The 13,152-nt window shown below is 54.3% G+C and overlaps 1 protein-coding gene across 3 annotated transcripts in view; it reads left to right on the top strand.

The window, feature by feature from the left end:
* Positions 1–12,940, top strand: part of ADARB1 (adenosine deaminase RNA specific B1) — a 78,538-nt gene extending 65,598 nt beyond the window's left edge. The window contains exons 10-12 of one of the 3 annotated variants that reach the window (XM_032357218.1): positions 8,089–8,223; positions 9,126–9,379; positions 9,449–12,940. In XM_032357218.1, coding sequence (XP_032213109.1) covers positions 8,089–8,223; positions 9,126–9,379; positions 9,449–9,535 — 476 coding nt within the window. In that variant the 3' untranslated portion in view covers positions 9,536–12,940. Of the gene's footprint in view, positions 1–8,088; positions 8,268–9,125; positions 9,380–9,448 lie in introns of those variants that run through there. The other 2 variants (XM_032357228.1, XR_004289064.1) reach the window with 2 other exon arrangements.
* Positions 12,941–13,152: the final 212 nt, after the last annotated feature.

Below are 13,152 nucleotides of genomic sequence, written 5' to 3' on the forward strand. Positions count from 1 at the left end.
TTGTTAAGTCATGTTTTTGATGTTCCATCTAAAAACTGTTGACCTAAGTCAGTGTCACAGAGATTTTCTCCTCTGTTGTGTTCTTAGAAAACCTACAGCTCAGTGTTTCAGCTCGGGACTACCTCCCTCCTGAGCCCGTGTTCATTTGTTTAGCATATCCCCGTCAACCCGGCGCCGTGTGTGGGAAAGGTCACCCTTTCCCCACTGAATTCTTTTGCATCTTTATTAAAAATCCATTTGCAAACACACATGGAGGTCTGTTTCTGGATACTAGTATCTTCCATTGATCTTTTTGTCTTTTTTTTTAATCAGAGGGAGAAAATGAGCACAAGTGGCCGGCAGAGCGAGAAGCAGGCTCCCCACTGAGCTAGGAGCCCGATGTGGGCCTCAATTCCAGGATCTTAGGATCTTAGGATCTTAGGACCTGAGCCGAAGGCAGCTGTTCAACCAGCTGAGCCACCCAGGCGCCCCTACTGTCTTTTTTAAAAAATTTAATTTAATTTAATTTAAATTCATTTCAGTTAACATGCAGTGTATTATTAGTTCCAGAGGTAGAGGTCAGGGAGTCACCAGCGGCATGCAGCACCCAGTGCTCGTCCCATCACGCGCCCTCCTGAACGCCCTCCTGAATGCCCCCCAGTCCCCTCCTCCCCCACCGCCCTCTGTTTCCTAGAGATAAGAGATTTGTCTTGTGGTTTGTTTCTCTCTCTGACTTCACTTCTCTTATTTTACCCTTTTTCTCCTATGATTCTGTTTTGTTTCTTAAACCCCACATACGAGTGAGATCGTAGAATTGTCTTTCTCTGACGGACTGACTTTGCTCAGCAGAGTCCCCTCCGGTTCCATCCACGCCGATGCCAAGGGCAGGACGTCTCCCTTTCTGATGGCCGAGTCACATTCCGTCATGTAGACGAACCCCGTCTTCTCTGTCCGTGCATCTGCCGACGGTCGTCCGGGCTCTTCCCGCAGGCTGGCTGTTGTGGATGTTGCTGCTGTGAACTCTGGGGGGCAGGGGCCCCTTCGGATCATAGGTAGCGCAGTTGCTGGGTCGTAGGGTAAAGGAACCTCCAGACTGTCTGTCTGTCTTGATACCAGTATCACACTGTCGTGATTACTAGTCTTGTAAGTTTTGAAATCAGGGAGAATTGGATCCCAACTTTCTACTTCCTTTTCGAAGCGGTTTTGGCTACGTGGGCCCTTTCTGCATTTCATAGCGATTTTAAAGATTTTATTTATTTGAGAGCATGAGGGGGTGGGAAGCAGAGGGAGAGGGACAAGAGCGCTTCGCTGGGTGCTGAGCGTGGAGCATGACGTGGGGCTGGCACGGGGCTCGGTCTCGTGACCCCGAAACCATGACCTGAGCCGAAGTCAAGACCTGGTGCTGAGTGACTGAGCCACACAGGTGCCCAATAGCAATTTCATAACCAGTTTCTCAGCTTTACATAAAACCCTGTTTGGATTTTGATTAAGTTTGCTTTGAACATGCAGATCAGCTCAGGGAAAACTGACACCTTAAGGACTTTGAACCTTTCGGGGACGAGCACAGACGCCCTCCACTCTGTTAGCCGCTCACATTTCTCAGCCGTGCTCTGCCCTTCTCTGTGTGCGCATCTGACACGTCTTTTGTCGGGTTCATCTTTGAGTGTTTTGTTCTTTTGACGCTGCTTTAAATGTTATATTTCTGTTTCAGACTCCAGTTCATTTCTGATATAGAGAGATATTAGTTTCAATAGCTGTTTTATGAATTTCATCGAATTTTCTTTGTAGATGGCCGAGATGTGTATGTTTCAGGTCTTCCTTGTAGTCAAGATGCCCGTGAGTTCTTCCCTCCCCTGTGGCGCCCAGCCGGGCCTCCAGGAGACCGTGGAGCATGGCACCGAGCACACACAGGGTCTTGTGTGCGGTCACGGGGAGAGGGTCAGCCTCTCTCCGGTAAGCGTGGCCAGCTGTGGGGTATACAGATGCCTCTCTCCGCTTAAGGAGCCTTCGATCGCTAGTTTGCGAAGGGGTCTTTCATCAGGAATGAATGGTGGATTTTGTCAGGCATTTTTTTCTACTCTCAGTGGAGCTGATCATTTGGTTCTTTTTTAGTTTGTTAATGTTTCGTTCGGGACATGGTGACATTGAGTTATTTAAATAAACCTGTGTTCCTGGGATAAACCTTGTGTAGTCGTTATATATTCATCTTCTGAAATGTGCTATAATTTTGCTTCGAATGTTTGTATCTCTGGTCCAGCGGCCTGTGGTGGTGTTGGTCTGTAGCTGTCTTTGAGTATCTGTCAGGTTTTTTGGCAACGAGGTAACACTGGCCCCATAAAATGAGCAGAGAACCATTTCCTCCTCTTCAGTTTTCTGGAAGAACTGGTTTAGATTCGATACCCGTTTTTTCTTAAACATTGGTAGAACGCACCAGTGCGAAGCCATCTTGCCTGAGGTTTTCTCTGTGAGAAGGTGTCTACGTATTCATGATCTGTAACAGGATAGATACGGCGAATTGTGTGAGTCTGTTTCTGTTTTCTTCAGTGAACTTTGGTAATCCGTGTCTCTCAGGAACATTTGTCTGTTGCTCTTAAGTTGTCAAATTTATTGGCTTGGAGGTGTTCATGACGCTGCTTTATTATTCTGGTAACGCCTGAGCGTCTCTGGGGACGCCGCGCCTTTCCTTCCCGATTCCGCTGCTCCGTGTCTTCTCTTTCCTCATCCGTCTACCCAGAGGTCTGTCAGTTTCATTTTCCTCTGGAGAACCAGCTTTTGGTTTTAGGGGTTTGGGGGTTTGTTTTTCCGTTTCCTGGCTTCTTTTAAAAAACAATTTCTGGGTGCCTGGGTGGCTCAGTTGGTTAAGCGGCTGCCATACATTCCGGTCAGGATCCTAAAGTCCCAGGATCGAGTCCCGCATCGGGCTCCCGGCTCCATGGGGAGTCGGCTTCTCCCTCTGACCTTCTCCTTGCTCATGCTCTCTCTCACTGTCTCTCTCTCTCAAATAAATAAATAAATACATAATAATCTTAAAAAAAACAAACCAATTTCTGCTCTGATCTTACTATTTTTGCTTACTTTGTTTCAGTTGCTCTTTTTTTTTTTAGTGTTTAAGGTACTAGCTGATGCCGTTGTTTTGAGACCTTTCTTTCTTTCATAACATTTCACCAATTTTGACATGTTGTGTTACTGCTTTCACTCCTTTCGAAACACTTTGTCCTGTGTGCTATGTAGAAGTCTGCTATTTAGTTTCAAAATATTAGGGGACTTTGCAGAGGTGATTTTGTTGTTCATTTCTAATTTAGTTTCATTTTCTAACTTGAGTCCTTTAAATTTATGTTTATTTTACAGACCAGGATGTGATGTTTGTTGGCGTTCCATGAAAACTTGAAAAGAGTGTATCCCTGCTGTTTGTGAAGAGTGGTGTGTGAGTCGGTTGATTGTGTTGTGTGTGTCTTTTATGACTTTACTGATCTTCTGCTGGGTCTGTCAGTTGCTGAGAGAAAAAGATGGAAAATCTCTTGACTATAATTGTGCTTTTGTGTATTTCTCAAGGTTTTTATCAGTTTTTACTTCTTGTACTTTGTAGTTCTGTAATTAGGATTGTGGGTTCCTTTTAATAAATTGGCCTCCTTTGTCATTATAAAATGATCTTTATCTCTGTTGCTACTCTTCACTCAGAAACCTCTTTTGTCTGGTATTAGTAGATCCTCTCTTTTCTTTCAATTAATACTAGCATAGTGTATCTTTTAACATCCTTTGATTTTTAAATTGCTTTACATTTTTTTATATTTAAAATATGTTTCTTGTAGTCGGCATGTTTGGATCTGCTTTTTCCCTCTCCCCGACTGACAGTCTCTGCCTTTTCATTAGGGTGCTTAGGGCATTTACATTTATTGTGATATTGATATAGTGAGGTTTAAATCTGTCATCTTGGCACTTATTTTTTATTTGTTCTATATTATCTTTGTCCCTCCCTTACTCTTTTTCTCTTTATATTAATTATGTCTTATGATTCCATTTTAACTCCTTCTTGACCTTTGGCTATACCTTTTTGTTTTGTTAATTTAGTGATTATTTTAGGGTTATACAGCATACATGCTTAACTTATCACAGTCTGCCCTGAAGTGATATTATAGCACTTATGTATAAGAATCTTCCGTTTCTCCTCTCCTGGTGTTTCTGATATTGTTGTACATTTAACATTTGCATATGGTAACAATCCCATACTATACTGTTACTTTTGTTTCAACAGTCAATTAGCTTTTCTTTTTAATTTTTTAATTTTTATCCAGTATAGTTGATAAACAGTGTTATGTTGACAACCAATTAGCTTTTAAAGAGATTTGCCACTTCTGGTGCTCTTCATTCCCCTAAGTAGACCCTCATTTCTCTCTGTTACCATGTCCCCCTGCCTGAAGGACTTCCTTTTACTTTTTTGTGGTGCGAGTCTTCTGGTGATGAATTCTTTCAGCTTCAGTGTGTCTGGAAAAGCCTTTAGTTTGCATTCCTTTTTAAAATATATATTTCTGGGCAAATATATTTTTGCTGAAATGGCAGTGTTTTCTTTTCTTCTCCTTTTAGCACTTTGAGGATGTTGCTCCCTGTCGTGCTGTGAGCACTATTTGCAGTAAGAAATCCGCCGCCTCATCTTTGTCCCTCCGTATGTGGTGCCGCTCCTCTGCCTGGGCTTGACGTTGCCTCTGCGCACCGGCGTGGAGCAGTTGGTCACGATGTGCTGGTGTCGCCTTCTGCACATTTCTCATGCTTGGGCTTCATTGAGATTCTTAGATCTGTGCGTTTACTGATCTCAGAACATTTGTCTAATTTTTTCTTCGTGTTTTCTGTACCCCCTTCTGCCTCCCCTCCTTCCGGAACTGAGTCACATGTGTGTCAGGCTGACAGACTTGTCTAACAGTGCACTGATTTGCTGGGTTTTCTTTTTCCCCCATCTCTTTCCTGTGTGTTTCATTTTGAATAGTTTCTGTTATTGTATCCTTAAGATCACTCATCTTTTTTCTATTCTAGATCTTTTTGTGTGGTGGTTGATGACTTCAAGTGTGTACCTAAACTCTTCATGTCTCTATGTGACCATCGGGTATGTTCTCTGACCCTTTCTGGCAGTTCTTGCCCAGTGTTGAGCAGCGTGTGTGCTCTTATCTGCCCTCCGCTGACGCTCAGGGGACCCTCTGCAGCTCTCTGGCCTCTGCACCCTCCTGGCCACCGCCCGGCCACCTTAGTTTCCCGAGCTCTCTGTTCAGGGGGTCTGCAGGCTCTGCCTCGGCTCCTTCTTTCCACACTGCTGCCTGGACGCTGTCGGGACCGCAGCCTGGAGCACTCATGGGGTTCACCTCATAGGTCTCCTGTCTCTCAGAAACCACTGCCCTTCCTTGCCTAATGTCCAGGGTCTTGAACATGGTATTTGGTGTATTTTGTCTGGTGTGCTACTATGTTAGTAAAGAGGGTAAATCCGGCAGCTCTTACTCCGTCTCACCCAGAAATGAAAGTCTGACCCTATATTTAAATCACAGAATGCCCATTCTTAAACACCGGTCCTTTCTATGGTCCCCTTCCAAAATAGAGGTGTTTGCAGTGTAGCCCTGATTGTGCGCCTGGTCATCTGAGCCAGCCGGTCGTCCAGGGCTGGTTTTGGGTGGAAGTTGGAATGACATCTCCAGGTCTTGGTCTGCGTTCCCTGGACAGCAGAGACTGAGGGGAGAAGATAAAGCGCTTTCCTCGGGAAGTGTGAGCTCCGAGCGGCCGGGTGGATGGAAGGGGAAGTCTGACGGGAAAGGTGGCTTGGACTGCAGGAGAAGCCGCCGCACGGCTGTGCCCACAGAGGGCTGCTCCTCCCCCGCGAGCCCTGACTGGGGGCCTGCGGGCTGTGTGGCACACCAGAACTGTGCTGTCCGCGGCCCGTCTGCTGTGGCCGGCCGGGGAGCTTGTGTATGGGGACCCACAGCCCTGTGATGGAGGGCACGTGACTGGGGTGTCCGGTTGAGCCCTGCCGCCATGCCGTCCCAGGGAGGCTGGCCACACACGTCGCATTTCCTGTCTCAGCAAGATCAGCATTGGTTTAAAGCCTTTAAAAAAACAGATTCTGGCCCTGTCTTCCTGATTCTTTTTGTGCTGGGATAGAGCCGTAGGCAGGCCATGTGTCTCACTGCCGATGGCCCACGGGCTGCGGTTCCCCTTAATCTGGTCGTCTCTGGCCTCTCGGGTGGATGGACTGCGGCTTCTCATGGCCCTTCGCTTACTGACAGGACGGGGTTTTATCAAAATCTAACCAAAAGCTGTGAGTGATACACCACCCAGAACCTTTAAAATTGTGTTTAATCTCGACAAATGGAAAAAGAAGCCAGTGCCACAGGTACCAGGGGCCGCGTGAGCCGTGCGGGCTGCGGGACGGTGCCAGCGCCCTGTGCGACCGCCTGCTTCGCGAGAACGGGAGCTCGTCCCCGCGCTGAAGTTCAGGGACTGTCCGAGCAAGTGGGGTTTCTTTGTAGGAAGGCAATTTTGTTGAATCGATTTGTAATTTCTGTTGATTTTCCTGTGTTTCAAGTGGCTTCTTGAACGGTGCGGTGAGTCGGCGGGGTGGTGGGCCACGCGCGGCTCCCCGGCGGTCACTGCCGCTCCGTTGCGTGGCTCCCTGTAGCGTTTCCAGGCGATCAAGTAAGAAACGTCTCTAGCCGGCATGACCTGGTTTGCCTGGTATTTTCAACGCTTCCGTGGGACATTGCGTGTACACGCAGCCGTTGCACGCCTGGTGTGCCTCCGTCAGACACCTGGCCCTGTGGCACCGACGCGTGGTCAGGAATGCTCACACACACTCTTCAGAATAGCCAAGTGCTAGAACAACAACAGAGTGAGGAATCCTCCAGTGGCCTGTCCCCCAGCAGGGTCCCGGGTGCAAAGGGGGGCAGGCGGCAGCTCTGTCGCGGGGTGTGTGACTCACACACGTGACCTCGAGCGAAGGGTGCGGCGGACGGGAGTTTGTGTGTGTGAATGGCCCCACAGAGGTAAGGCTCCCAGCGGGCAGCCCCGGCCAGCGTGCTGGGGTCAGTGCCATGACCCGCGTGGGGCAGGACCGGTTGTGAGGCAGGAGAGCCCCCAGACACGTGGGCCCTGGCCGGTGACCGGCTGCTGGGACGCTGGTGACGGGTGTGCGCCCTTTGTGAACAGTCCTGAGGCCGTGCCCTCGTGGTCTGTGAGAGGTCAGTGAAGAGGCCTCTAGGAAGGAGAAGCGCTCACTGCCCAGGGGCCGGCACGAGAGAGTGGCGACCACAATCCTGACTTCTTCCTCAGAAGCGGGTCACAAGGCGGCCCCCGGGGCGTTGCACGGGCTGCGGGAGGAGCTTTCCAGGCACGCGGTCGGCTCGAGCTGGCACCGGCCGTGGCCAGCCTTGCGGAGAGGAGCAGAGGAGCCTGCAGGAGAGGGCCGGGGCTCCCGGCGGCCTGAGTGCAGCCACGGGAGTACTCAGCCTCCCGGCTGAGGGCCGTCGGGCATGGCAGCCGTCCCAGACACGGGTGACTCATAAGGAGGACTTTTCACCCGGCTCTGACACCGGGGGCTGCTTTGCTTGAAGAACTGGGGCTTCTCCACGATGAAGCTTTCCTGCTGGCCCACCTGTGGTGTCGGCTCTCTGTCCAGGGTGGGGGGCTCACAGTGGCGCAGAGCAGAAATGGAGCGAAGGACCTGGCGTGGGAGCCCCGCGGAGCTCGCAAGAAACCGTTCTGCGCTGCTTAAGTCTGCTTCCGCGCGCCTCGGGTACATGCGCGCAAGGGGGTAGCCTGGCCGTGCCCCGCCGCTGGCGTGTGGGGCGCTCGGGGCGTGAGCGTGAGGGCCGCCCCCACCCGCACAACCTTCGGGACCGACTCAGCCCCAGAAGGGGCTCGTGCGCCCGCGCTTGGAGCTGTTGATCCCGAGGGCGCTCAGAGGTGCTGTGAGGTCCGACAGGCTCTGGTGTCTGCGGGCCCGGCCCACCTCCCGAGCACCGTCAAGGCCGCTCCTGGGCGGCAGCAGGTGGCACTGGGCAGGGGTAAGTGCGCCTGGGCCGCACACACCGCTGGGCGCGCCCTGGGCTCCTGGTCACCCGTGTCTCTCTGCTCCAGGCATCAGCAACGCGGAAGCGCGGCAGCCGGGGAAGGCGCCCAACTTTAGCGTCAACTGGACGGTGGGCGACGCGGCCCTCGAGGTCATCAACGCCACGACAGGGAAGGACGAGCTGGGCCGTGCGTCCCGCCTGTGTAAGCACGCCTTGTACTGTCGCTGGATGCGTGTGCACGGCAAGGTACCGGCCCCTCCTTCCTGCAGCGCCCCCCCCCCCCGCAGCCGCCCCCCCGACGCCCCGCGCTGCCCGCACAGCCACTCCCCAGCCTTCCGGGGTCTTCTCCTCCAGCCCGAGTGTGTGGCCCCGGATCCCCCCAGTACAGCCCCCTCCGCAGCTCCTCCCAGCCCGCCCCGCACCCCCCGGACGCCTCTCCCTGGCCCCACCCGGAGGAGGGGAGCCAGGGCTCCTGAAGCCCTTAGAAGGCTCTGGGCCTCTTTCCTGCTGGAGGGCGGAGTCCGTTTCCCCAGATAAATCCTCCTCTGGTCGACGGGCATTTTCCTGGTTCCCCTTCGTCGGTCGTGGCGGGTGTTTGTTGCAAAGCAGGTGGTGCCCTTGGCATGGCCGTGTGCACAGAAGCCACCAGGTTCGGGCCCTGGTCCTACAGGGCGGGCGTCTGGGCTGGGGGACTTGCTCCGCACTTATTCTCACGATCTGCACCAACACGAGTCAGGCGGCCGCGGGGGCAGTGCCTCCCAGTCCTCTACGTGACCGGTGGCCGGTCGGTGCTGGGTTGTACATGTCTGAAACCACTCACCTGGGAATGAGAATCAACTCCCTGTGGGTTCAGAAGTGCCTGTTTAGAGCCTGGGGTCCGAAAACGCCCGTTTGGCCTGGACCCTGTGTGGGGAGAGTTCACAGACCGCCCCGGGGCTCACGCTCCGCCCCCGTGATGCAGCCCTCGGAGGCAGGCGCCTTCCGGCAGGTGACGTCCCCCGGAAGCCTGCACGGGACCGAACACCAGATTTGGAATGTCTTACTGAGCTTCGGTCTCTGCTCTGGCTGCTCCCACACTTGTGCCTGTGTTTGAACTCTTCACAGGCTCCCTCCAGCCTGCTGCGCTCCAAGATCACGAAGCCCAACATGTACCACGACTCCAAGCTGGTGGCCAAGGAGTACCAGGCCGCCAAGGCGTGTCTGTTCAAAGCGTTCATCAAGGCGGGGCTGGGCGCCTGGGTGGAGAAGCCCACCGAGCAGGATCAGTTCTCTCTCACGCCCTGACCGGGGGGGCGTGGGGCAGAGGCTGCCCGCGCCGGCGCTGTCTCCGGAGCCTCACGTCCGAACTGGGGGCAGGGGTGTGGGGACGCGGGGTGCTGGGCGTCCAGCGCTGTCTCCGGAGCCTCACGTCCGAACTGGGGGCAGGGGTGTGGGGACGCGGGGTGCTGGGCAGGGAGGGTGTGGGCTCCAGCGTCTCCCTCTACACCACCGTTACCCCTGGAATGACCCAGTGACCACTTTCCATCTCCGTTTACGTCTAGAAGTCGAGTTCTACTGAGTAGGGCTTCCTTAAGTTTAGGAAAATAGAAATTACTTTGTGTGAAATTTTTGAATAAATAATTTATTCAGAGTTAGGAACGTGGTTTATAAAGTAATTAGATCAAGTCACTCTTAGGCCACGTTATTTTAATTGCAGAAGAGCATTTATCTGTGGAGAAGGTGAGGAAGTCGCGGTAGGAGGAGAAGCCTCGCAGCCGTGCCGCGGGCAGGTGCCCCGGATGCCTTGGCGGGTCCTCCCAGCGCAGGAGACCCCGCAGGAGGGGCCCGGCCCTGCGCTCCCCCGAGTCCCCCACGCAGTGACGGCGTGCGCCCGGGGAGCGCAGCCCAGATCCCCGGAACCTTCAGTCCCCTGGAAGCGTCTGCGCTCCTCCTGGAATCACATCATGGAAAACGTGTGTTGGTTTACGTCTCCGTAACCAGAGATGAGACGGGGCAGTGATCCTGGCCGTGCTCGTGAGGTTCTCGACAGTGTTTGACTTTCAGGGACTCGGAGGAAGCCGTAGGGGCCAGTGCACGAAAGTCAGCCTGAAATCCCCCTGCCTGTCTCCGAATCCCACGGATGCGGGTGACTCTCCAGACACCTTCACAGGAAGGAAGTAGAATTAATTAAGTAGATAGAGTCGTTCATAGAAAATGCCAGTAAGGCGTATTTTTAAATTCTTCTTTCCAGCTTTATCAAAGACATGTTTGAGTCAGTATTCAGGCTGGAAGCTGGTGAGGCAGCGTGCCGCGGGCATCGTCCCCACCAGGGTCTGGACGTTGACGGTCACGGCAGGGAAGGGGTGCTGCTGGTGCCCGGGGTGGCCCAGGGGCGCTGCTGCACATCCCCCAGCACCCCCTGGGTGTCCCTGGGCTGGGCCAGCAGACAGTCAGGAGTGCGGGCAAGGGTCCTGGGGCACCTGGACCTGAGCTCAGAGATTTGCACCAATTGCCTTGTTGCTTCCACTCAGGATCAGACAGGAGCCCCGGGGAGCGTCCTGCCCCTGCTGGATCAGGGCCGTTTACACGGAAGTGGGCAGGGGCTGCTGTGGAGGCTGTAGGCAGAGCCGGGAGACCCCACCTCCCCTTGCCAGACTATGAAAACGCAGAACAGGAGCAGGGCGGCCACGGTCCCCTCCGCCCGGGCCCCGCGTGCTCAGAGCAGGAGACTGGGACCAGAAGCGTCGTGCCTGCCCCTGTTGCCAGCGGTTCCTGGGGGGCAGGGGTGGGGCTGGTGTGCTGCAGGGACCGGGGGTGTGGCTCGGCTCAGGGGTCGCGGCCTTCTCCGCTGTAGCAGGAAGGGTGTCAGCTGGTGTCGCCGCCCTCCCCAAGCAGGTGCTGCCGCGCACAGAACATCCGAGAGCTGCGTTTTTATTCTCTCGATAAATGGTATTTTTTCTAATGGGGATTGGGAGATGGACTTAGTTTTTAAAAAAATACGTGGATTTTGATGAAAAGTTCAGTGGAAATATATTGCATCATACATACAAACCCCACCCAGTATGTCCGACTTCCTCCCTTCCGCTAACCGCTGAGGCGAGCGCGGCGTCCCCGCTCCGAGTGCGCGACTGTCCTGTGCGCGTGTCCAGGCCCGCAGGTGGTCGGGAGGGAGGAACAGAGCCCCGTCCGCCCGGGACCGGCGGGAGCCGAACAGAAGCGGAGGCGTGAACTCCTCCAGGCGCCGGGTCTGGAGACTCGGCCCTTGAAAGGGTCCCTTCCGAGGCTCAGGGTGCACCACCCCGTCTCCCCAGGCGTCACTTGGCATACCGTGCCCTTAGTCAGGATTCTAGAGACTTAGACAAATTGACACAGCCAAGAACTTGGGTGTTTGAGAAAAATCTTCAATTTTGAGGACATTTTGACCAGGGGGTTGGAGGGTTCTCTTCTGTTTTGTTCGCTAAGCCTATTCATTCCAGGAAGACACCGGCCGCGGGCCACTATCCTGCTAGAGGAAGGCCTGAGTCACAGCGGTGTCCCCGGCGGGGCTCGTCCCGCGTCCGGGGTCAGCCCAGGCCGGGCGTGTCCTCTTCGCGGGTCAGATGCCACACAGCGCAATTCTGATTCTAAATCAGAGTGTGCTTGACTCATTTAGTCAGAAACAGTTACTTTATTTTAAAACGTACAAGCCAGCATCTCACCCGGCACTCACTTCCCTGGGGTGTGTTTATTCCCGTGATCCCCTGCTGCCCAGACGACGGGACCGCCGCTTTCCTCGTGACAAGTGTTTCCCGTGCTTTGTGCCGTGACGCCGGGGCGAGGCCGCTCGCAGGCAGACCCCGGGGTGGCTCAGTGAGCGCTGTGGGCGAGGGCTGCACGCCCCTCCGCTTTTTCTCAAGACACAAATATCAGATGTTTTTTATTTCTGAAACATTTTACACCAAAATACAGGGTCTACCCCAACCGTAAATTCGTTCTAGCAAGAGAAGTAACATCGGCTGGTTTTCCCATCCCTAAAATCTACGAAGCTAGAGTCTCTCAAAAGATTCCTCGTTATCAGCCCCCACCTATGTAAGCGGGAAGGGCAGAGTATTTGTGACCATGCGCGTGTCCAGTGTTGTCTGTCCTTGTCCCCTGGCGTGTTCTGTGACCCCCTCTCCAGCCACGCGGCCAGTCACGTCCTTGGGGCCGGTGAGGCCAGGGTCTGGCTCGATCCAGACGCGACGCTGTCCTCTAGAGCCGCTGTGCACTCGCTCACGATGCAGGGATGACCCCCGAGCCCCAAGAACATGTAGCTCGGCCCCGCCGTGGGCTGACGGGACATCAGGAGCCGACGCCCGTCCTTCCGGATGCCACCACCAGTGTTAAAGGCCGTCTGTGGAATGTGTGTCGAGTGAGCCTGGAAGCAGTTCGCTTCTCCAGATATTGGGCGATGTGCTTTTATTTTGTTTTATTTTAGAATTGGGACACTTTTCTATGAATGTAATTCAGCCAAGAGCCCTGTCACTAAGACCCAGGCCTCGGTGTCCTCTGTACGTACACTGCTGTATATGCCACCCGTGCAACCCGCATGAGCTTGCCCTCGCACCGAGACCAGCCGGAACCAAGCATGAGACGCTGTCCTGTAGACAAAGGACTGGAGATGTTCTCAATAAAAGACACAGTGTTCCACCGCTGCCGTGTGGCTGGCTTTTCTCTCCTTCCTAGTTCTCCCCCGGGTCCCTCGCAGTCTGTCTGATGAGTACGATTGGGAGGGGTGCGTAAGCACCGGCTGAGAGCCGCCCACTGGTCTTGTCCCCTGTGCGCTGCCCCAGCGCTCAGCACATTTACCCAACTCAGGACAGTTCCTCTGAGCCCCTGGGACCCGTGGGCTTCCTGAGCGCGCGTCACGCCCACTCCCACGTGGAAGTTGTGTAGAGGACCGTGAAACGGCGGCCCCCGGGCGAGATCCCACGGGTAAGAAGGGAAGACGATGTAGTCCCCGCTGACCTGCCGGGCCGTGTGAGGGCGGCACGAGCGGGAAGACAGCGTGGACGCCCGTGGGCCGCCGGGCGGGGGGACTGGGCGGCAGCAGGTGCAGGGAGACGGCCCGGCTGCTAAGTTACGGTGGGGGACTTGACTATTCAGGGCTCCCGTTTCTGCAGGACGTTCAGAA

The sequence above is a fragment of the Mustela erminea genome, chromosome 1 (assembly GCF_009829155.1).
Source record: "Mustela erminea isolate mMusErm1 chromosome 1, mMusErm1.Pri, whole genome shotgun sequence".
NCBI lineage: Eukaryota > Metazoa > Chordata > Mammalia > Carnivora > Mustelidae > Mustela > Mustela erminea.